We start from the raw sequence: 24,015 nt of genomic DNA, 5'->3' as shown, positions 1-24,015 counted from the left end.
CACGATCCACATAGTTTCCAATAGCCCCACTATCGATGTATGCCTTTATTGCATGCAACCGCTTAAGCTGTTCTGGATCTACGAGAACCATTGGCACAATGAAATGCGAGGTCTGAGAGTTAGTTTTCAAGCTCGGCAAGCGGACCCCTACACTTGTTGGGCGGAGTCGTTTCCCGAAACAGAGTCTTCATGGTTTTTATCAGCGGCTCCTACCGCCTTTCGGGGCGGTTTTGCCGGGCAATCTTGTAGAAAGTGTCCAGAATTCCCACAATAAAGACATAATTTTAACTGCCGCCTCCTTTCACGTTCCTTTTGAGTTAAGGGTCCTTTAACCCCTCCAATTTTCATAGGCTCAGAGACATCAACTCCCTTGGGATTAGCATGGGTCTTGACCAACACCCGGGTCTCAAACCTGGACCGATCTGCTTTTCTGTTTTGATGTCTGTGATCCAATTGGACCACTAAGTCTATATACTCTGTGCATTCTTGGGGCGGATTTACAACTTGGGCCAAGACATCTTTAAGTTCTCCGCGAAGGCCTCGATAAAACAACGTGACTCTTTTATCCTCTGGCCATCCCGTTTCCACAATTAGTCTATTAAAGGTTGCAATATACGATAGGAGGTCCTGATTGCCCTGTCGCAGGGATAGAAGTTCGTCATCCAGAGCCTGCCCCTGAGAGTGTCGAGCAAATAACCTTTCCATGCTTGCTTGAAACCTTTGAAAATCACGGAGAATCGGGTCATCTTGAGTAACCAGTGGAACTGACCAATCGGCAGCGCAGCCGCTGAGATATGACAATACAAAGGCTACCTTGGTCTGATCATTAGGGAAGGCCCCAGGTCTGCATAGGAAGTGCAAATGACACTGATTCATGAACACAGCGAATCGTTTGGGGTCCCCAGCAAAGCGTTCGGGTGGGGCCAGCGGCATGTTTCCAGGTAGATTAATCTGCACAGGGTTACTGGAAACCACAGGAGCGGGGTTCCCTCCGGAACCGGGTAGAGGAGTTTGCCTAGCTTATCCTTGCAAAAGCTGTCTGGCCAGGTCATCAGTTCTTTCCTTTGATATTATTAATTCCTTCCTGAGGGCATTAGTCTCTTGACGAGCGGCATGTACTTCGACCCCTAATTCCCCCAGTAATTGGGCCAACTGATCAGTCTCAGAACTTTCCATAGCGCCTGGGTGGGAATTTGTAGGAAGGCTTCGCATTCTGTTACGCTCACCTGACTCCCACGGAGGCGCTGGCCTGGTTCGCGCTGCTGTGACCTCTTCTAAGGTGATGCGCAGGGTTCGCAAGACGGACTGGACCGGGCCCCCAAATCTGGCTTGTCTGGCTCGCAGAAGTATCCTTCTGTAGGTGAAAATAGGGGATTAACTGTCTGCGGGGTAATGCAATCAGCCCCCCACTTTCCCCTCTCACCCTCCTTGAAACCCTTCTGTGATTTCTCGTAGCGTCTCACCTTAGGGTCTGGAAGGATGAGCTCTCCATCCTGCTTCTGATGCAGGGGTGCGTTGGTATCCAGTTACTTCACTGGATTTTCGGATTGGTGAGAACCAAACTTGCTTGGCTTCCAGGTAAGTTTTTTGATAAGAGGTTCCCCTTGTGTCCATGCATTAATGTACTAATGCTAGTGTCTTTTTCCCCATAGGGGCCGGGGTACGGAATGCCAGGGAACAGGCACCGACCCGAGATGAGAGGTGAAATCCTTGTAGAAATCAGGTAAGTCTTTAATGAGCGTTTTTTGGTAATGTCTTTTCATTCGCTCATTAACGCTGATGTCTCTTTTTCCCTTTAGGGGCCGGGGTCCGGAAATGCCAGGATGCGGCGCGGACCCGAAATGAAGAGGGAATGAATCAACAGGTAAGTCTTAACATGGAGATTTAGCTTTCCTTATTCCCTTCTCTCTCTCACCTTTTGTTCTGGTCTTTTTCTCCCTAGGCGCTGGGGCGTGACTGCGAATCCGGATGATCGCTGCTGAACATGGAGGCGCCCTGTAAAGGTGAGTGGAATGCGGCGCTGCAGCGATCGACGCGATGAGCTTTTAAATTAAAGTCTTCCTTTTCAGGATTGTCGGCGAGATGTCTCCAGGATGCGGATTTAGCAGGTAAGGACTTTTCCTTCTTCTGTTCTCTTCTTCTCTTCCTTTGCAGGTGATCCAGGATGCTGGCAGGCGTGGCAGAAGTCAGGATGCAGGAGCAGACACGGTGAGCGTCCAGCTGCTAGATGCAGAACAACGCGAAGCATGTGTGGCTGTTCGGATGGGGTTTAAATAGCCTTGGAAGAAGTTCCAGGTATGTATCCTTCCTCCAATCAGGTATGTATCCTTCCCCGACCACGCCCGGATGGTAAATAGTCCCACAGGTAAAGTAGTTCCTTTCAGGCCTCAAGGAGGCTGGGATCCTGCAGCATGGTCTGCATCAGGTAAGTGCACCCAAGCATTCCCATAATGAGCCTGGCGCCTATGGCGCCAGGACTGATGTCTTTTATGAGCCTGGCGCCATAGGCGCCAGGACACTGTCCAAAGAGCCCCTATATGGGGTTGCTGGGTCCTTCCTTGGGGACTGGATGTCCGCTTTCGGGGACGCCGGGCTTGAACCGGCTCCCCGGGAGCGGGCATCATGACAGTTTGTATGTTTCAGCTGTCTGGTTTCTCATCATAAATATGTAGTGATCATGAGGTTTTGTATATTATTGTCAAAACATATAACATTAACACGTTAACATCTTGTAACTCCCCCCCCACTCCCTAACCCCAACATGTATGGTGTCAGTGTTACTGTTCCGCGTTTCAAGGTCTGGAGCTCCTTTTCCAACAAGGACTTCCCCTCTACCATTAGTTCTTTCTTGCAGAGTCAAATCACGTGTACATTCTTAAGTAGCATTGGTTTATAAAAGGGAGTTTCCCTATCTTTCACATATTCATGGAACGGTTGCCATACCAACATAATCTTATGTCCCAACTCTCAACGCACATCCTTTTTTATGGGAAGCAGTTTATTTAAGGAAAAGAAACAGGTGCATTGAGGATCCCTCTTGACAATACAACACAGACAGTGGTGAGTAGTCAACAGCGCTTGGAAGCTAAACTGCGGTCAGGCTCTGCTGCACATTCCTCTTAAGAGTCATCCTGCACGGCCAGCATTAGCCAGTGTGCTGCATCAGGCTGCCCCTGCCGCCGACAGCCTGACATGTTAGACTCTAGTTAGGCCAATGGGATTAGGCCTGACGTGTGGTGCAGTACGCAGGCCAATCGGGCTGTATCTAAGATCTGAGGCCATAAATGTGATCCTGAGCATCTGGTTGTGGTATCAGTGTGCATGAGAAGACTGTGCCTGGGCAAACAAGCCTGTACTTAGGAAACAGGTGCTGCATGGTACTAAATGAAGCTGCGGCTGGAGGATGAGACTGCACCTGACATGTGATGCTGCACCGGGGCATAGGAGGCTGTAACTCTGGCACATGCAGTTTAGCCTGATGCATGGCACTGCAGTTAGGCTAACATGGCTGTACCTTGGGCAATCAGGCTGTAAAGGCACATGGTGCAGTAGCTGGGTGCACAAGGCCTCCCTGCCACATGAGAATGCACCTGTGAAAAGTATCGGCCATGACAGGTTCTAGTGTGCACCTGAGTGTATGATGCTAATACATGGGTGCATGAGATTGCACACGACATTTGAGCCTGTACATTGGAGAATGAGTCTGCAGTTATGTAAAGACGTCTTTACCTGACATAATACTTTGCACACAGGCATATACACCTCCACATGTACTTGGATAGATGAGGCTTTGCCTCAGCAAATGAGGCTGTGCCCCACAAGAATGTTGTCAATATTCCAAACGTATGCTAATGTATTACATTTTAAACCCCAAAAAATGCAATTCATTAACATTACCCAACCAAAACAAATGCAGTGGGTTTTTGAGGAAAGGTGCAGTGTGATGTGAGGGGAAAGAGGTCTAGGGGGGACAGTACTGAATATGGGAAGACCACTCCATGTAGGCAAGGTGGGGGAAGGGGAAGCTATCAAGGGAACATTCAGTCATTAAACTGCAGAGTGGGAAAGTAGATGTCAGGTCTCTGACGTAGAAGCATGTATTTGACATAATAAGGCTGTATCTGGACAGGTACGATGGTACTTGACACATGAGGTTGTGCTTAGGCTAACATGCCTGTATCTGGGCAAACTAGTCGGTACCTAGTCATACAATATTGTTTCTTTGCATGCAACGGTGTACCGTGGCAAATGAGGTTGTATTTGGACATGCACGCTTGCATCATAGCATATCACTCTGCACTTGGAGATATTACTTTGTACCTGGGACACGATGGCAGTGCCTGGGCGTATATGATTGTAGCTCAATATACGAGGTTCACCCTTGGCATATGAGTACTTGGGTATACAGATCTGCACCTGACATGGGAGACTCTAGTTGGAAAATTAGGCTGCATCTTCTGAAATGCTGGAAGTATTTGGGCAACTGATGCTATGGCCTTGTTGGGCCTCATCAGTGAGGTGGAGCTGTTCCTCTCTGAGCACACTCAGCAGGGGGTCCACGTCTGGTTGCCCCCAGGTAACTTAGGGTGACCAACCCCAAATTCCTTCCAAAAATACAAAAAAGGTAGCTGGCGCCCCTCTCTCGATAGAACACGACATGATAACCTGTTCAGTGATTATTAGCGGTGTTCGGACATTTCATCGAAAAAAATGTGTTGACATGACATTTGGTTGACGTTATTTCGTCGAAAACCAAATGGTCGAATTTCTTTTTTTATTTATATATATTTTTAAGGTTGTAGTTTAGGTAAAAAAGGGTTTTTTTTAAAAAAAGGGGGTTGGGGGACCCCCCCAAAAAAAGGGTAACAATAAAATAAAAAATAATTCGACCATTTGGTTTTCGACCAAATTGGTTCGACCATTTGTCCAGTCGACCAATTTTTTTCGATCAAATGTCTGGTAACCATTATTAGCCACTTTGAGAGTTTGCAGCCATCTGCTTTTTGCTCACTGTACCTTTCACAGATGGGAAATAGCCATTTGCATAACAGTCTTTGTCTCGCCCACATGGGCAGTCCAGCACCAAAATGCCATGGCAATTCCCTTCTGAACAAGAGTACCAACAGCAACCCCATACACATGTTTCAGCCTTGTTGGGCCTCATCTATGAGATGGAGCTGTGCCTCTCTGAGCACAGTGAGCAGGGAGTCCAGGTCTGGTTGCCCCCAGGTAACTTAGGGTGACCAACCCCAAGTTCCTTCCAAAAATACAAAAAGGGTAGCAGGTGCCCCTCTCTCGAAAGAAAACAGCATGATAACCTGTTCAGTGGTTATTAACCACTTTGAGAGTTCGCAGCTACCTGCTTTTTGCTCACTGTACCTTTCACAGATGGGAAATAACCATTTGCATATCAGTCTTTGTCCCGCCCAAATGGGCAGTCCAGCACCGAAATGACATGGTAATTCCCTTCTGAACAAGAGTACCAACAGAAACTCCATACACGTGTTTCCCATCTGTGACAGGTACAGTGAGCAAAAAGCGTGTGCTGCAAACACTCATCTCAGAACAGGTTACCATGCCATGTTCTTTCTGGAGAGGAGCGCCTGCTACCTTTTGTGAAATATTTGCAAGGAACTTGGGGTTGGTCACCCTAAGTTACCTGGGGGCAACCAGGCGTAGACTTCCTGCTCACTGTGCTCAAAGAGGCACAGCTTCACCTCACTGATGAGGCCCAACAAGGCTGAAACACGTGCATGGGGTTGCTGTTGGTACTCTTGTTCAGGGAGGAATTCCCATAGCATTTCGGTGCTGGACCGCCCATGTGGGCAGGACAAAGACTGATATGCAAATGGATATTTCCCATCTGTGAAAGGTACAGTGAGCAACAAGTGTGTGCTGCAAACTCTCATCTCAGAACAGGTTATCATGCCATGTTCTTTCTGGAGAGGAGCGCCTGCTACCTTTTTTGAGATATATATACAGGCAGGTGACATACAAATGCCAAAGCACAACATGGCACCAGGCACCAAAAACAGAAGATGTAGACTCTGGCAGTCTTCATTCGCTGATTACAACGAAACTGAATCTGACACCAAATACTGCCAGCTAAGACACTGAAAACAAAGTTGCAACTCTGGGTCATGCCAACCAGGCAGCAATAAATGTGTATCTACCACCAAAATAAGGAAGAAAAAGGGTTTGACCAGGAATAAGCAAAAAAAAGTAATAATGCCATACTATGATTTTATTTTATTTTTATTTTAACATTTATAAAATGCATGTCCCATGGGGTTAAAGCAGAGACTGCATCTAGGTGCAGAAATTAAAATAAACAGTCATGGAATCCACTGCGCAATCACTTGATACTTGTATTAGTTGGTACAACAGATCACACGAAGAGGTGGGTTTTTAGTTGCTTCCTTGAGAAGGATAAAGAGGTCCAACGGGAGAGAGTTCCAGGAACGAGGTCCAAAGGAAGAGAAACGCCTATCACCCCATGTTGTCATTTTGACAAATGGAACTATCAAAAGGCATTGGCCCGTAGATCAAAGGGATTGGTCTGGCCGATGAGTTTGGATTTTCTGAAATCAGATATGCTGGAGCTAGGCCTTGGATACACTTGAAAACTAAACCTAGAACCGTAAACATGATTCTCTGCTGTACTGGAAGCCAATGAAGACTCGTCTGATATTGTGAAACAGTTGCCTTCCTCGGTAATGAGAAGATCAGCCTGATTGCAGAGGTGTGCAACTTGCAATCTCTGAGTTTGACATTTTTGGACACCCATAAGTAGGGCATTGCAATACTCCAGTTTTGAATTTGCGAGAATGCCCACCACTATCGGGCAGTCCTTTTCAGCAATGAGAGACAATGCAGGTTTTATAATTTTAAGTTGGTAATGCACATATTTAGCAGTCTGATTAACATAAAGATTGCAGTCCATACTGGACTGCCAGATACAAACAAGATTTTTTACTGTATCAGAGAATTTGATAGGAGCCCTAAATAAAAAAGGTCACAGAGTGCGTTTGCTCCACTCACATTTGAATTAGAGATCATCTACAGATGGTAAATGGACAACATGACAGATCACAGACCGCAAACACAAAGAATAGAGTAGAAATAGGAAGTGGGCGTGTATTGGATTATCTAAAGGGACTGGATTGACTTTTTGAAAAGTTACAAGAAGTCATTGAAAAGAGTACCAAAGATACACCCAATCTACCAACTGATGAGAACTCTTCTGGAGCAAGCATATGAGCCGGAGGCAACACCTACAAGACCAAGCCGTACAAGTCCACAAGCACTGACGTATGAATTGCCTACACTATGAGAAGTGCTAGGACCAGAAGGAATATCAGCAGACCTATGGCCTCATCAGGGGTTGGGCAGAGAGGTAAAAATGTGACGGTAATGCTCATATCTCCACATTACCACTCTGCCCAATCCCGCATTTGGGTGGAAATTTAAGATGTACCACCAGCTTTCAGCTGGAGTTAAATCTGGCCACTTTCTGCCCATTTTTGGTGTTATTTGCACTGCGGTAATTACACCAAAAATGCCCCATTGGGTCCAATGGATCCAATACAAACTGGGATTTACCGCCTTGCCACAACTTGAGATCCGGCGCTAACCGAGCTGGACCGAGTTGCGGTAACGATATTGGCGTTGGGCGGTATCCCGGCAGATTTACCACCGGGATATTGCCCAACTTGTGATGACCCCCCCCTAGAGCGGATCAAACCATCATTGCAGGCATAGGCGTTGCACTTCCTGGTCAGCGTTATTTTTAGAGAGGCAAGATTTCCCATGCTCATGTATGGGAGTGGACCCCTGCAATTCCATAAAACATGTGACCGGCTAAAGCCTGCAAATAAGCCAGAGCAGTTTCTTTCTCAGCAATGGAAAATAAGTAACTAAGAGGAAAAAATGTTGCTAGTTCCACAAAAAACTGGGACGTATGTCACACAAGCACACTGACACTCTGAGCACCGACTCACAAGCTTCAGGCATTTGGAAGATACATGGCACCGAACTCACAAAGCACAAGGGTTTATAGGGCAAGCACTGGCAGTAGACCGAGGAAGGACCACAAGGAGACTGGACCACCGCTACACTGGCGTTTCTTGATCAGAAGAGTGTGCTGTGCGACAATGGGACTACTGGCTATTACAAGTCCTTAAAAATATAAACAGTTTTGAACATATACCACTGCATGGGACAGTTTGTTAAACTAAAAGTACCCTGGGAAGCGCAAATCTGAATAAAAGGACAGGGAGTGGGGGATTGCAACCCAACACTATGTACATGAAAATTAGAGTTGGCTGCAACCCTGCATTCTCTGAGGACAGGGCTTAGCGGAGAACCGTATCACAAAACGTGGACCCTATTTTCCTATTCTGTCCACCAAGCCCCTATTTGTCTGTTTTCAGGTGGCCCTCGTTTCCATTCTGGAGTGTATGAAAAGCAAAAGAGAGGTTGCTCAGCCATTGAGTCATCCATGCACAGATCACCAACTCTGTGGAAACTCGCCCAGTGAATCAGCTACGATAAAACATGACAGCAGCAACAGAATCAGATGGATTTCTGAGAAACTAACAGGGTATCCCCGCCCCAAAAACGGGCACCCGGGAACACAGACGTCTTCTGGTTTGTTTTAGGGTTTTACAAAATTAGCCTCATACATTTAGGGGGTAATTCATGGATTATTTGCGCCAAAAAAAAGTGATTTGTGTGCCTTTCTGCCCGCAAATCCTTGTTTAACAAATGGGGATTTGCAGGCAGAATGGCGCACAAATCCCGTTTTTTTCAGCGCAAATAATCCATGAATTACCCCCTTAGTCGGTTACAGTGATAATGAGCTTCCGAGCGTATCTTGCACCCTTGAAGGGCATGGTGATTGGCCCCCCCGTGACCCCTATTACAGTTCTCAGGCAAGAACACCTCACCCTCATGCGTGACGCGTCACTTGGCGTGCCCATGTGCCTCAGGCAGAGGCCAATGTCCTAGCCGCACAGCTTAATGGACCTTCTGTTTTCAGTCATGCTTAAGATGGCTCTGTTGCCTCACATCTCTAAACACGGCTGTAGTGCTGCTCTGCCCGTCACCACTGCACACGCAGTGCTTGTGAGAGGAATACAACATCCTGTCAGCACTGGCAGTTTCACATGCCAACCCTGGCTCAACTCTAGGCACTGGTACGCATGTTGCCGGCTGCCCTAACCTTAGATTTGAGGTGTGGAATCGGCGTTGAGTATGGCAAGTACAGGAGACGCAGATTGCACAGATTGCAATGGTGCACAGGGTTGTGGAATGCCATGCCAGCAGATAATACGCATGCGCAATACACGATAGAGAAACCCCAGAGAGCGCACGCATGCGCAGTGACTTCTCATTGCATGCTAACTGTTGTTACAGCCACCGGCAATATTTGGCATCAGATAACTTTAAATCTTAGTGGTAATACCCGTGTCATAAGGCAGATGCTACGAGATTAACACCAGAGTTCGCAAAGGTTAGCTATTCTTGGAAATATGTAGTAAATAGAAGTTTTTCTTAGCTCTAGTTTAAATGTTCTTGTTGAAGAACCCACTGCCTGCAATTTAACCGTCAAATGTTATAGTGGGAAAACAATCTCATTTATAAATATATTATTGTTGTTTCAGTTTTCTTTTTTATTACACATCTTTTAATTGAGTTTCTTACAACCAGAACACAACAGTGGTGAGCAGAGAGGTACAGCGAGCTTTCCGCTGGTCATGCATGTACAATATCACATTACTAGTTGCATGTCACCAAGTCATTCCCGAAGCAGCAGTCAGACACTCCTGTCATCTTTTTAAGCCTCAATTCTAAACACCAGCGATGTCTCATTAATATACATGGGTTTATAACAGCCCCCCACATTACCCTTACATCCCGTTTCCCTCTCTTTTTACCTCCTACCTCAATTTGTCCGGGTCACCCACACCCGAATCACCAGTCTGCATCATTAATTTCAGTTTTCTTGAAGCACTTTTGCAACTCTTCTGTTCAGTGGAGTAACTTTGCTGAAAATGTTGGGGGGTACATGACATGAAGAAAAAGGTACCCCAGCCAAATGAATGGGGACAAAATGGTGTGCCATGAAAGTTGGTGGGGGGGCAAACACTCCTGTCCCCACCTAAAATTACGCCCATGCTTCTGTTCCTGCTATACAATCTCTCTTTCCAGCCCTCTCTTTCATCAGTTCTTGATGTACTCACTCATTCTCTCCCTCAATACTAATTTCAATGACATCTCGCTGTACGCACACTACCTGACGGATAAATGGGAGTGTCATATCACGAATGGACTTTGGTTGGGATAATACAAAATCTGGAATCCTCACGAGCTGGTGCACAGGACGGGACGTGCAATGCCTTATTAAAATTGGAGCCAATGCTCTGGGCCGAGGCAATGCGTTCGCACCTTATTGCCATTACTAACACCGGTAAAGTACCTCAATCATGGAAAGACGGTATTATCCTCCCGGTGTATAGAAAAGGATGCAGAAAGGATCCCCGAAACTATGCAATGATGGCCATTCGGGGCATGCCAGCGAAGGTGTTTGCAAGAGTGCTGCTCATTGAGCTTGTGGAATGGAATAATAACCATTGAATCATTCCAGTGAATCAGACAGGATTCCGTAGATGGTTAAGCACATTAGCCCACCCGTTGACGCTAGTTGAGTTAATTCACTACTCCTGACATAGACGAAACGGTTACATGTCTTTATATCGAGGTCATTTATAACGAATGCCCATATATCGAATGTTATATCTTGGAAAATTTTATAGTGAATGGATTTTTTTTTTTTGAGAGGTCCACCCGCAAAAACCCTGTTTCCCGCTGCTAAAAACCCATCTCGACCGTTTCCCAAAACTATTTAACCCTTTAGCCCACCCTAAATACATTCACTATAAGGGTTTTCAAGATAAAAGATTTGATATATGGGTATTCGATATATAGGATTCGAAATAAACACTGTATACCAGACGAAACCTATCTGTTTACGCTGCTTCTATAGATCTGAGTGCAGATTTCGACACAGTGTTAGGAGGAAGGTTATGGAAAAAGCTAATGGGTTAGAATGCACCTAAAGATGTATTGTACATGTTTAACCAATTATACTCGTTAGTCACACTCACCCCTAAATTAATAAAACAACACATATTGTATTGTAATACAGTATTCAAAAGAACATTGGACCACAGTAAATCCAAATCATTTAACACCTTATATTTCTACAGACATATCAGATGTTTTATTAATTTAGGGTAGAGCATGACTAATGAGTATAATTGGTTGATCTGTACCCTACATATGAGGTCTAGAGTGGAACCTCATCATACTAGATGCGCAGCACGCCACACAGTATATTACTAGGGCTAGAGCGCACCAAGAGGCAGTTATACTCAGATCCATTGACTCTATAGTACATGATACAACAACTATATAGTAACATCCGTGTTAGAGTGAGACTGGATGAAACAGCCAGGGTGTCGAATTGAATATCGACACAGAAAGGCGTGAAACGACAATGTATATTGGCGCTGTGCCTTTTCAATATGCATCTGGCTGATCTATATGAAGCAATAGATTTGGACAAGCTTTATCCCGTTAAGGTCAGTAGGCTGCCTGGTCCTGGTTCGGCTATGCCGACGACCTCCTTTTAATTGATTATACCCCAACTAGGCTACAAAAGAAGCTTCATGCACTTGGCAATTACACAAATCTAAATGTACTTAATATCAATATATACGAAAACAAAGATAATGGTGTTTAAGCCAGTGGGCATACACATAAGGAAAGCAAAATGGACTATTGATCAGCAACCTGTGGAACAAGTAAAGACTAATACATTTTGGGAGCTCGAAGAAACATACTGCGATCTGGAAGACATTGTAGGCTGTGTGGGGAGCTAGTAATTGAATCCATCAAGCACTCATACATGAAGATATAAATGTTTACTTCAGTACTCGAATGTGGTTAGAAATCGTAATCTTCTGGAATTGTGGGATGCATTTTTAAATGGGATCGATCTTAATCTAATTTATTACATTGTGCGTCGATGCAAATATGTTTTTACGCTTTTTAAAGAGATTGATGTTTAGTTTGTGATGTTTGTAGACGTATTAGGATGTATTTAATGATCAGGCGGGGTCAATCCCACCATTCTCTTCCTTTTTTCCTCCAGAACCTCTCCTAGCCAACTATACCCCCAGTCCACCATGACCCCTTTCTCACTTTCTTTCCCTGTCTCCTGTCTGCCTTTGAGTTTCTTCCCCAAACCGCCCCAGCTGCACAGTTCTTCTTTTGTCATCTTTTGAAGTTGTGTGCTGTTTTATTGTTGTGGCCTCCATGTTTATTTTTCCCCACCTTGAATTCTTCTGCCAAGAAACGTTTTCTGTGTTTGTAAACTGATGGTGTGAGTTCTGCAGGGTTGGTGACAACGAGCGCGCACACTCCCTTATCGTTAGTGCATAGAGACATCAAGTAAGCGGTGGTTATGTTATGCTACTGCTGTTTACACTACACACCGCTCCTGTTTGCATGATCTTCACGCACTCTGGTGAACCTAAAAAAAAGAAGGGGTTTCGGCTAGTGGGGCTGTAAGGGAAACACAAGCTATCTTTGCTCTTGCGTGGATCTGTGTGGACCAGAAGCACCCTGAGCTCTGCATGCAGGTCTGTTGCTAGGTGACCTGTGTCGAGAGCATAGAAGCATTTGTGTCCAGCGGGGAGCCTCATTTACCCATGGTGCTAAGATGAACTGGCTGAGACTGTGATGTTTAAGTTGACCGTAGAGATGTAGCTTTCTGCAGGATGTATGTGGGGATGGGGATCCAGTTGCCATGTGCAAGTGGCTTAGTTGGCATGCGCATAGTGTGTCTGAGCATTGACGTTCAGGCTGGTAGTGTGGAGAGGTTAGTGGAGGACCCAGGGGGCAACTTGGAGCATTCGCCTGGTGTGGTCTTTCCAATGTCTCTGTAGTGGTGCCCTTCAGGCGAGGTCCCTGTGAGGTAACTTCCTGAAGCACCCTGCTGTGGGCTGGCATCTCTGGCAGTGGACACTGTACAGAAACCGGTCTTTATGTGAGTGGGGGAACATACAGAGGAGTGGAAGGCACAGGGAGCATGCAGCAGCGGACATCAAGTAGACTGGGTGGGAATAGCTACTGAAAGACTGTTCAGAGTAGGGATGTTGGAGAGTTCCAGAGGGGTTCCTAAAAACAACCCAGTATCCAACAAGGTTAAAGCAGGATATCTAGGATACAGTCATAGGAATTACATTCGAAATCGGGGTGCAAATGCACAGTAGGCCACACATTGCATTGCAAAACACCAGTGGGGCCCCAAGGGTCACAATTACAGTGTGGCACCCAGAAGAAAAAGCACAGGTTGGCAAATTTACAGTGGAACAAATAAGAATAAAATTACAATTGGGACACATGAGAGCAAATCCCAGTGGGCATAATCACAGTGAGACATGCGAGGCGCAGTAGCGCATAAGGTAGAATGTGAACAGGTGTGTGAGGGGCGCAAGCAATCAAACCACATATAGCAAGGCATAAGATGATAAATTCAAGGCCTGAACGATGTGAGAAAGCATTAGAGTTCATAGCAAAGCATGAAAAGGGTTTACAAAGCAAAATAAACCGGTCTCTCCACCACACCCCTACCATGGGCCTGTGCACTTTCTCCGTTTGCCACTCTCGCACACACTGGGGGCCCAATTCTCAACCTTAAGTACCGAAAAGGTCGTTAAAAGAGTTAACAACCTTTTCGGTACTTAAGACCTATTCTGAAGTTGCCGCATTCTTCCAAAGTCGGTAGGAATGCGCCACTTTCGGAATTCATGTGGTGGTTGCTAGGATGGGTTGGAAACCAACCTAGCAACCGCCACATTCCTTATCTGGCTTTTTAGAAGGGTATTCTTGTGGTACTCCTGCAGTTTAATATGTGCGCTAAAATCACGCACATATACAGTACCATTTTGGTGCTGTTATACTGGAGGAGTGCCACAAGAAACCTTGTTTGGTGTATATGAAAGTGTTCATATACACCGGTATATGTATATGTGTATCTGACCACTTTCATTTACACCAAAGCAAGCAGCTTCAACGTCGTGGTCTGCAACGTTGAACCTTCTTACTTTGGTGTAAATGAATGAACACTTTCATTTACACAGGTGTATATGAACACTTTCCTATACACCAAAGTAAGCACCTTCAACATTGAAGCTGCTTACTTTGGTGTAAATTTATGAACACTTTCATTTACTCAGGTGTATATGAACACTTTCCTATACACCAAAGTAAGCACCTTCAACATTGAAGCTGCTTACTTTGGTGTATAAGAAAGTGTTCATATACACCTGTGTTCTCTGCAGCATTTCTGTAAAATAACGAATATGTTTTTATTTTACAAAAATGCTGCCGAGATTTCAGGATTGCGCCCGTTATAACTAAAACAGGCGCAATCCTGAAGGTGCACTGTCATGCACTACGAGCACCCCCAGGCCCACTTGAGAATACTGGTGGAGCCTGACCGTCCTCATTTGGCGCAGGGAATCCTGCTCTTTAGCAAGTTCACAGCACCAAGTTATGAATCGGGCCATGAGGGCCTAATTCTTAGGTGCATGGAAAACAAAGAAGTATTCATCCATGAAGGATGAACACTTTCTTTAAAAGCACTGTATTCTGATAAAGTGCTAATGTGGTGGTCTGGCATCAAAGCCACGACTTTAGCATGAGCCTGATTTACTGCTTGACAACAGCCTTAGCAACCATGAGGAATGCAGGGCTGGCACTGGGAGGGGATTCTGCTCTCAAGAGCACAGCTTTAGCACGTCAATAAGAGGAGTTTAAATACGACACTAGTGAGATAACATTAAACACTGCTTCACACTCTTTTCTTTATAGAAATGCCTCTTCCGAGACTGCAGCACCACTTTTCTAGTTTAATGAAATCTTAAGAAAGCTTTCTTAAACTAGAAAAGTGGCAGTCTTTTAGTTAACTCCCCCAGTGCCCTGGAGCACATGTTTCTAAGTAAACGGTAGTTTAATGCAGCTTTTGCTTCTGGGAAGCACCATTCCCCCTCCAGTATTTCCACCCACCTCAGAATGGTGGTGCCGGGAGCTGGAGGGGAGAATGTCGGCTTTCAACACTATAATTAGCACAAGCTCAGAATCAGGCCCTCAAACTCTCAGATACATTGTACCCCATGTGCAGAAAGCTTCTGGGAATTTGCATCTGAGGGAAAGGTTATTCTGGGGACTCTGCTCATTACAAGAAGAGTGTTAAGGGTTATGGGAGCATGAATCTTTGCTTCAGAGCCACGGCTGCCCGGGATATGAAACCCCCAAGCGCTCACTTCACCTTCCTTTGTTGGTGGGCAGCTCAGTGCTGTATGGAACTTCACTCTAACTTGCTCAAGTGCAGTGCTGAGAGGGCCTTCTGGGGACTTTTTCCTATCAGGGCAATGCCCATCAGGCAATTAAGATCTTTTGCCAGGCTTTCGTCGAATGATCGGGACAGAGGTCAGAATCCCTGGTTGTTTCCCTCAGAAGTCTACCCCACTATTTCCAAACGGTCTCAAACACCTCTCCCGCTGCACCCACAGCCACAAGCCAAATATAAAACACCACACCCGCCTGCCACACTCACCTGGTGTTGAGGGGGCTCCATAACGTTGGTTTGAAATTAATTCAGGAACGCTGTATGGGGTTCTTCTCTGGAAGTTAGAGGAGGCGAAGGGCTGGCAAGATAGAAGGTGGATTCCTCAAAGTGCCCCTGAAGCTGAGTGCGCCAATCCATGGCGTAAAGGGGTTCCATATGGGTAGGATTGCAATCACACAAGCCTCAACCTCTTATTTCTAATATATCTGGTGCCTTAGTAGGGATGGCAAAAGGCACTGTGCCCGATGGGTCCATCACAAATGGGAGTTCGATTGGTTACCCCAGAGGCAAGGAATGTGAAGGCTGCCCACATCAGGGGTCAGATTACATCTGAAACAATGACAGGAGGTCAACGTGCCCTACGTAGCATGCCGTCCCTTAGGCTAGAGCTCTATAATACTTAAATGAACCCTACATACTCATGCAGATGTGCTGTACTTATGTCATTTTAGGTGGCTGCCCTTCCAGAGATGTGGAGGGGCTGTCAGGCATGATCATTTTCACAAAGAGTTAATTGTTCCCCGGTGGGTGGTCTGGATTCAGGAAAGAATCACCTCAACCACCAAGAGCTATTTTTACAATATAAAAGTGAAGGAAGGGGCTGCCATTCTAGAATAAGTAAACCGCCTATAATGATTGGTGTCAGGAATGTAATGCGTTACTCTAGCTATTTGTGGGAACTGCTTTAAAGCCAGTCCTGACTCCCTGTTCTTCTTCTGTTCTGTAGGGGGACTCTGGAGGACCACTTGTCTGCAAGTGGAACAGTACATGGCTGCTGGCGGGGATTGTCAGCTGGGGCCTGGACGGATGCGCTGCCCCCTACCGGCCTGGTGTCTACACACTTGTCACTGCCTACTCAGAGTGGATTATTCAAACCATCCCACAAATGACAATGACAGCAGCAAACGCAACGATCACCAACAGCGTATCTGGGCTCTTCGGATATCTGCCGTCTGTTCTGACACCTTCCGCGGCGCTCCTGGCAGCAGTACTAGTTGTGGCGTTTTGATATACACATAACTTATTCCATCCACTGAGTGTGCTATGTATTAGGTGTAGGTGGCGGTGTAGAGGGTTATCATTGCATTAAAGAAGTAGAGACTCAACCAATCAAACACTTTAACCAAAACACAATCTTGCTGATACACTGTGCACTGAAGACATTATCTAAGGAACTGTAAAGGTGGGATTTCTATTAATATGCTATTCATTATTTAAACAATATTGCCTTCAGGAACAAGCAATACATGCCTAAATCTGAAGATAAGGTCTGGAGCAAGCCAATGGGATTTAAAAGTGGTTAAGGGGAGCACTCAAGTGAAAAGAACTCACTTCACACCTGCATTTCTTTTTGTGATAGAGATTGAAGTGGGTTTTTATCTATGTGAGTTTGGCCCCAGAACATGAAGTATACACACATTCTATGTAGCAATCATTGTAAGAGGCTGATAGCTTGTAGTGAAGCTCTGAGGGTTCCCTAAAGGATGGGGGTGAGATGAAGTACCCTGTTTGGCGTCAGGGACTGCTTGTGTGGTAGCCTTGGGGGCCGCTGATTCCCATAAGTTTGAGGGGACTGACTCACGAGGAGGTTAAAGGGGGATACCCCTGGTGATTACAACACAGGCCGTTTGCTTAACAAAGGCCAGTCCCTGGGCCCTAAGCCAACCAAACTCTCAACACAGCACAGTCCCCCTCACAGCCCAGATCCAAACAGAGACCAACTTTCTAATTATTGAAACTGCAGCCCTAGGGTATCCAGTGATTCCATCGAATACAAAGCATTGAATGCAAAAGCATCAAAGAAATTCATTTTTTTAAAGGTAAAGGTTTTATTTTTATTATAATGGGTTTTAACGGGTAAAAAAACAGGGATTTGGGGAGGAACTCACCATAAAAAGAGAGAAAAAATGCATTTTTTTCAATGCATTTTTTTGATGCTTTTGCATTCGATGTTATCACTATAAACCAGACCTAGCCGTGCAGGCAGCTGTGGACGCCCATCTCCCTCCTTTCCCATTCACAAGCCTTACTACCATACGAAACCTACAAGGAACTTTACCTCCCTTGGGTACCATTTACAGAGTGTGGAAAACACAAGAACCCCCCGGGCACCCTAGAAAGCTTCAGATTCCAATTTTGCTTTCTTTCCTGTGACTAATATTTGTGACAGAGAAATTCCCATGGGCAGGACCAAATCAAATTGCTGGCTGGCTTGCTGAAAACTGCTCTGCTCTCCGGCAGCAATAAGCAAAAGCTCCCGGTAGGAGGCTTTTGCCTGATTGCTGCCACAAGAGCACAGCATTAACTAATATACAGGAAACTGCTTCAGTTTAGAAAATAGCTGCCCCCAAGTGCTTCAAAATCAAGGCTTCAACGGTCATTAAAAACATTATTTTCCATAGGAACTTTTTTTAAACCATGCCACTATATCTTTTTTATTATGGGCAACATTTTTAAAGCATAACATTTTTGAGTAAACTACCCCTTTAAAGGCTACCCCAGCTACATGGAGCCCATCATTGGAGAAAGGGCAACCGTTGTGCCTAGCTCGATACACATTGGCTCAGGGAAGACCCACTTTAGAGTTTGTTTCAGATACTGGGGGCATTTTAACATTCATTTCTAAAACACACTTAAAGGAATGGTCGGCCCCATACATTTCTCAATGAGTCCACATTACAGCCACTTCGTGCCCCATAGCGATGTATATTATATGTGTATTTTTGACGAAACACTTGAATTTTGATGCACTTATCCCTGAAAGTACGAGCTGGATTAAACGCCCCTGCTGCTGACGTCTACATCTGACGGTTAAGAACGTACTGTCCATTTTTTTATGCAAAGATGTGTCATCACACAAATACCTGAAGACTCTCTGTCTAGTATTCCATATTAGCATTGCCTTCCTGAATTTATTAAAAATATTCTTTTTCACTAATATAATTTCTTAAATAATTAAAACAGTTGACATTAATGTAATTTAAGGATTTGTATTTACTTGTGATTTTAGAAGTATGCCACTGTTATTAAAAAGTCTGGCTAGTGATCGATATTTCCAATAAAAAATACATGACATCATTCGTATATTTTCCTTTCTATTCAGCAACTACGTTTCTGTTAATAGCAAAGTAAAATTAAACACATCTTTGGTGTGTTTCTTGCAAGGTCTCATAATCTGTTAAAGTTCTTTAATGGTCTAAGTGTCAGTTATGGTTCTATCCTTTGTGGCATTCTTATGATCAAAATTCAGTTATAAACAAGACCTATGACCTATGATTTTCTTCTTACAATGGCAAATTCTCCATTGGTGTTTCACAGCAGATTTAGGGCCTCACCAGGAGTCCGGTGGTAACCCTTATAAGTGGCGCTAATGGAATTAGCACCGCCAATACTGTTCTGCCGGATCATGAGCCAGCGCAAATACCGCTGACCGTAAAATCAGCCAGCACAATTACAGCCAGCGCTATTACAGCTGGTGGTATTACAGCCAGTGGTATCTGCGCCGGCCACACGAAGCGCAAACGCAGCCACATCACAAGTCCATTTATGGTGGTAATAGCGCCGAAAACCAGCACTAATAATGCCGAAAACACGGCACAGCTACCTCCAGCCTCTGGCTGGAGGTAAATGAACACAGGTGTCAGAAATGAAGCCACAGGTGTTCCCAATCCACTCCAGAGGGCTACATAAGCCACACCCCTACCCCAAACACTATTTTCACCACCATGCTGCCATTAGCAACTGTGAGCTGGGACAGGCAGCTGCTCATGCTGCGGCTGGAATCAGAGAGGTAGGACAACCAGTTCAGGGCACAGGGAGTGCAGGGGCATTGGAGGCAGGGGGAGAAGGTGAGTCCAAGCAAGGCGTGCACCGATCCCCAGGGTCTTCACCCTGGACCCTCCCTGACAGCCAGTTCATGTATTTATTTATTTATATTTACCTTTACAAAGCACGCTAAACCAGGGGGCATCAAGGCACTGTTACAAGATATAAAACATATGAAACATAGTGACACATGCGTTGTCAAAGTAGTACATTTCAGGTAGCGAGGCAACCAGAGTCTGCTTCCCGGGAGGCCGTAGCCCATGTGTTAAAGCTGCATTAGGTAGCGGCCCATTAGGTGAATAGCAAAGTTTTAAATTATTGTCGAAAGGTCCAAAATGAGTGCTCAGCTCTCCAGGAATGAGAGAGAAGGTTCCAGTGTTTGGCAGCTATGGCAAGGAATCTGGAGCCTCCCACTTTGGCTCGTTTGATTTTGGGTTGGATGATGCAATGAGTGTAAGCCGCTCTCATTGGTCTAGAGGAGATGGCTTTTGAGAATTCCTGTGCAAGGTAGGGTGGGGCATCTTTGGACAGGCATCTGTGGGTGATGGAGAATGTTTTAAAGATGATCCTCTCATGGATGGGGAGCCAGTGGGCATGTTTTCTTGCAGCTGTGATATGCTCAGGTTTAGTGATATTCAGGTCTGCTCTTAGTGCATTGTTTTGTATGATCTGCAAGTTTTTAAAGTTATAGGCAAAAGTACCTGCAAATAGGGCATTGCAGTGATCAAGTATTGATTCTATTGTGGCCCTAGCTATGGTGAGGCAGCTCTCTGGAAAGAGGAAGGGTCTGGCAGAATTGATACATTTTGTTGTGTATGCTCCTGAGGATGCAATGGCACTTACTTGCTGAGAGATGTACATCGTATCATCTAGGTACACTCCCAGGGTTTTCACAGAAGGTGAGACTGGTATCATGATGCTGTCACTATTAAAGGCGGAATATTGTGAATCGAGTTTCTTGATCATGGAGGGGGTGCCCACCAGCAAGATTTCTGTGTTGTCATCATTTGTGCTCAAGCAGTGGGTTGCCATCCATGCCTGGATGGTGGTGTAGATGGAATTAAGGGTGGTGGAGTCTTGGAGATAGTTTCCTGAGAGGGGAAGTAGTATCTGAGTGTCATCGGCATAATTTGTGTAAGATATGTTGATTGAGTCAAGGAGGATGAAGAGGGGTTTTGTGCATATGTTATACAGGGTGAGGGATACGCAGGATCCTTGTGGAACACTGCAGGTTATGGGAGCAGGAGGGGCGCTCTCAGAAAAAACTCGGATGACTCTGTCGCTTAGGAAGGAGTCGATCCAGGATGAGGCTTCAGGGAGAAATTAGCTGCAGATGAGAGGTGATGTCCTAGGATTTTGTGGTCCACCAGGTCAAATGCAGCCGGCAAGTGTAAGAGTAGCAGTAATGCCGGCTTCTCATTGTCTCTAATCTCATCAATCTGGACTTTTAGATCCAGTAGCGCTGATTCAGTCCCATGGCCTGGGCCGAATCCAGACTGGCGCAGGCCAAGAATATATTTTCTTCCAAATAGTTTTGAATTTGCAGAGAAGCTGATCGGTCCAAACTTTTTAGAAGGAAGGGGACAGTTGGTTATTGGTCAGTATTTGGGGGACTTGTGGTGCCCAGCGAGTGTTTCTTGATAAGTGAGAGTACCCAACATTCTTTAAGGCTAGATGGGACAATGCCAGTGTTAAAAGAGGCATTTATGAAGGAGACGATGAATGCGGCCAAGATCACAGCGCAGTCTTTTATGAGGCTGGCAGGGCAGATGTCTCCTTTACAACAGGAAGGTTTAAGACCTTTTAAAATCAATTTGACATCAGTTTCTGTGACATTGCTGAAGTGGAACATTTGTAGATCTTTTGACAGGTGAAGGTGGTGTTACTCCATAATGGGATGGAAAGCTTGGATTTTGTGTAACATAGCGTTCTGGAGGAGAGTGCACTAGGTATCGTATTCCAGGATAGTTTCGGGAGGTTGGTGGCGGTGTCCAGTTCCCTAATGATGCCTAATGATGGTGAAGAGCTCGCAAGTGTTGGATTTTGCATTAGTGATGCAGGCATTGTAGGTAGTGGCTTTAGTGGAGATGATGGCTTTTTTTTAGTGTGAGGTTACAAGAGAGGTTTGTTTCTTGGCTTCTGAGCAGGATTTTTTCCAGTCTGCTTCCTGTGAGTTCCTGTGTGCAGATGGTTTGAGTTAACATGGCTTGAGCGGGGCAATGGTGTCAATGGCTTCTGGTAAAGTTTTGTGGTATAGGTCAGCAAGGGTGTTGGAGTTTGTGATAAGGTTGAGGGCCTGTAGTAACAAGTTAAGCACTGGGGCGATATGCTATTTGGTGATATTCTTAGAGCTACAAGCTAAGGTTGGGGTAGGGGGATGGCAGTAGGTTTGGAGTGGGCTGAGGGAGAAATAGTAAAGTGCACAATGTTGTGGTCCGTCCATGGGCAAGGGTCGATAGTAAGGATGTTGACATGGCAGTTGAGGTCAGCAATCCAGTCAAGGATGCAGCCTTTGTTGTGTGTTGGGGAGGTGACAGATTGTTGAAAGCGTAGTGCAGTCAATGAGTTGGTGAGTGATGTAGCTACTGGCTCACCACAATAGAGGCTTATGTCTACCACATCATTTCGAGCATACAGTCGATATGATTGTCTGAGCGCATAGCGTCTCTCATACCTTCGATGTGGTATTGGCATGCACAGTTCTTTCTTGCTGTTCTTCCAGTATGCTGGAGGTGAGGGTTTGGACTCTAAAAATTGAGTGTATCTCAGCTTCTCTGCAGTATTACACAAATGGAGGTCACAATTTCACTTTTTCCACCATAACTCCCTCCTATGAGATCTTCACTGCAGACTCATCCATTCACAACTTCTTGGGAGCATACGCACATAATGGCATATCTTTTTTAATTTAGTATTCTTGGTTGAAAACATTACATGAACATCTTAAGAACACAATTCAATAAATATTTCATTACTTTAAAATAGAGTTGACTACACAATTTCATAAACATTCATATCATTAAAACAACTCACATTAAAACTCTTCTTCCTTCAATACTCTAATGAAATTTCTTAATCATCTCATAGCTTAGAATACATCACATTAAAACTCTTCTAATTTCAGTGCTCTAATAAAACTAGTAATCCCAATCACTCTAGAGGTAGTGCGACCAACGAGACAGTGATGCCAGGTCAAGTCCTGATGGTTTTCTGAGTTATATTTAAAAAACTTTCCCAAATACACTGTACAAAAAATACGTTAATGCTTCACATGTCAACACCCAATGTTTAACGGTTTCAAGTGAATCTATCAGTTTACATAATCTACAGATACTTTGGTCAGACGAGATCCTGCCATATCTTAGCAGGACTTGTTTTGAGTGCAGCAGGTTCCATCTGAAACATAAGAAGAGCGTTTGTGTGGGCTTGTCAGGATAAATACCAAGGAACGGTGCCAGAACAACATTCCTTTTGTAATCATTTCTCAAATGAATTAAGGATGGATATGAGTGTAATACATCCATAGTTAAAAGCCAATCGTGTTGGTATTAAAGAATATCCACTCTTCACGGGCAGTCTATCATATACAATAATAATAATATCTAGTTTTATATAGTGCTACGAGCCTGCAGGCTTCTGAGCTCTGAGATAACAGTTGATATTATTTTCCCACAGCTTGGTACTCAATCAGGTCCACGGTAGAACAACTTATAGATTCTAAAATGGTATTACAAGTATCCTGAATAGATTTTTGCCTACTACAACACTTTTCTGCATAGATCGTCTTGAAATCCCTGTGTTGGAATTCCTCTAAAGGACATTACATTGTATGCGTTTTCCAGTGCACTCTAGCTCTAAGAGATGCAATACCAAGGTCGTATCTTATTGCAGCCACCGGAAAACTCGTTGGCAGAATCAGAATTCTTCTCCACATTTTTCCTTCCAGGACCAATAAGTGATCCAACATGGCAAGTGGGTACATTTTAATACCATAAAGCAGTTTGGGAATAACCTTGGTCTCATAGCATCTAATCGCTGGTATTAGAGAGAACTGTACACATTTTGAGTCAATCCTTTTCGTTTGCACTGCCAACTTAAAGGCACGATGATTGAACCATGTACAGATGCTACTCACAAAAGGCCTGGTGTTGACAAAGAATCCCAAGTAGATCATCGATTCAACACTTCAGACCACTGTATTCCCAATAAGCCATTGGAATGTACACCTCTTTCTTGTCCTCCTGAACTGTATCACCTTAGACTTCACTGGATTGATCATTAGGGCATGTTCTTCCATGTGTTAAGCAAATTGTTTCATGAGATGTTGCAGTGCAATACCAGTGACATCAAAAAGAGAGAAGTCGTCCGCATAGGCCAACCAATGAAATTGTAAGTGCTGCAGTCTAGGGGAAATAAATGAGGCAGGCAGTAAGACATCCTCAATATCCGAGAGATGTAAATTGAAAAGACAAGGGGTAAAAACACATCCC

The 24,015-nt window shown here is 44.8% G+C and overlaps 1 protein-coding gene across 1 annotated transcript in view; it reads left to right on the top strand.

Annotated features, from left to right (window-relative positions):
* The window catches only part of LOC138580876 (serine protease 33-like), a 122,981-nt gene extending 104,203 nt beyond the window's left edge, over nt 1-18,778 (top strand). The window contains exon 6 of the mRNA XM_069651766.1: nt 16,428-18,778. Within this exon, the coding sequence (XP_069507867.1) occupies nt 16,428-16,709 (282 nt within the window). The 3' untranslated portion in view covers nt 16,710-18,778. The remainder of the gene's footprint in view (nt 1-16,427) is intronic.
* Nucleotides 18,779-24,015: the final 5,237 nt, after the last annotated feature.

Source organism: Ambystoma mexicanum, chromosome 3p, assembly GCF_040938575.1.
Source record: "Ambystoma mexicanum isolate Mex_15411 chromosome 3p, UKY_AmexF1_1, whole genome shotgun sequence".
NCBI classification, from domain to species: Eukaryota; Metazoa; Chordata; class Amphibia; order Caudata; family Ambystomatidae; genus Ambystoma; species Ambystoma mexicanum.
Note: the sequence above shows the minus strand (reverse complement) of the source record. Positions and strands in the feature narration are given on the sequence as shown.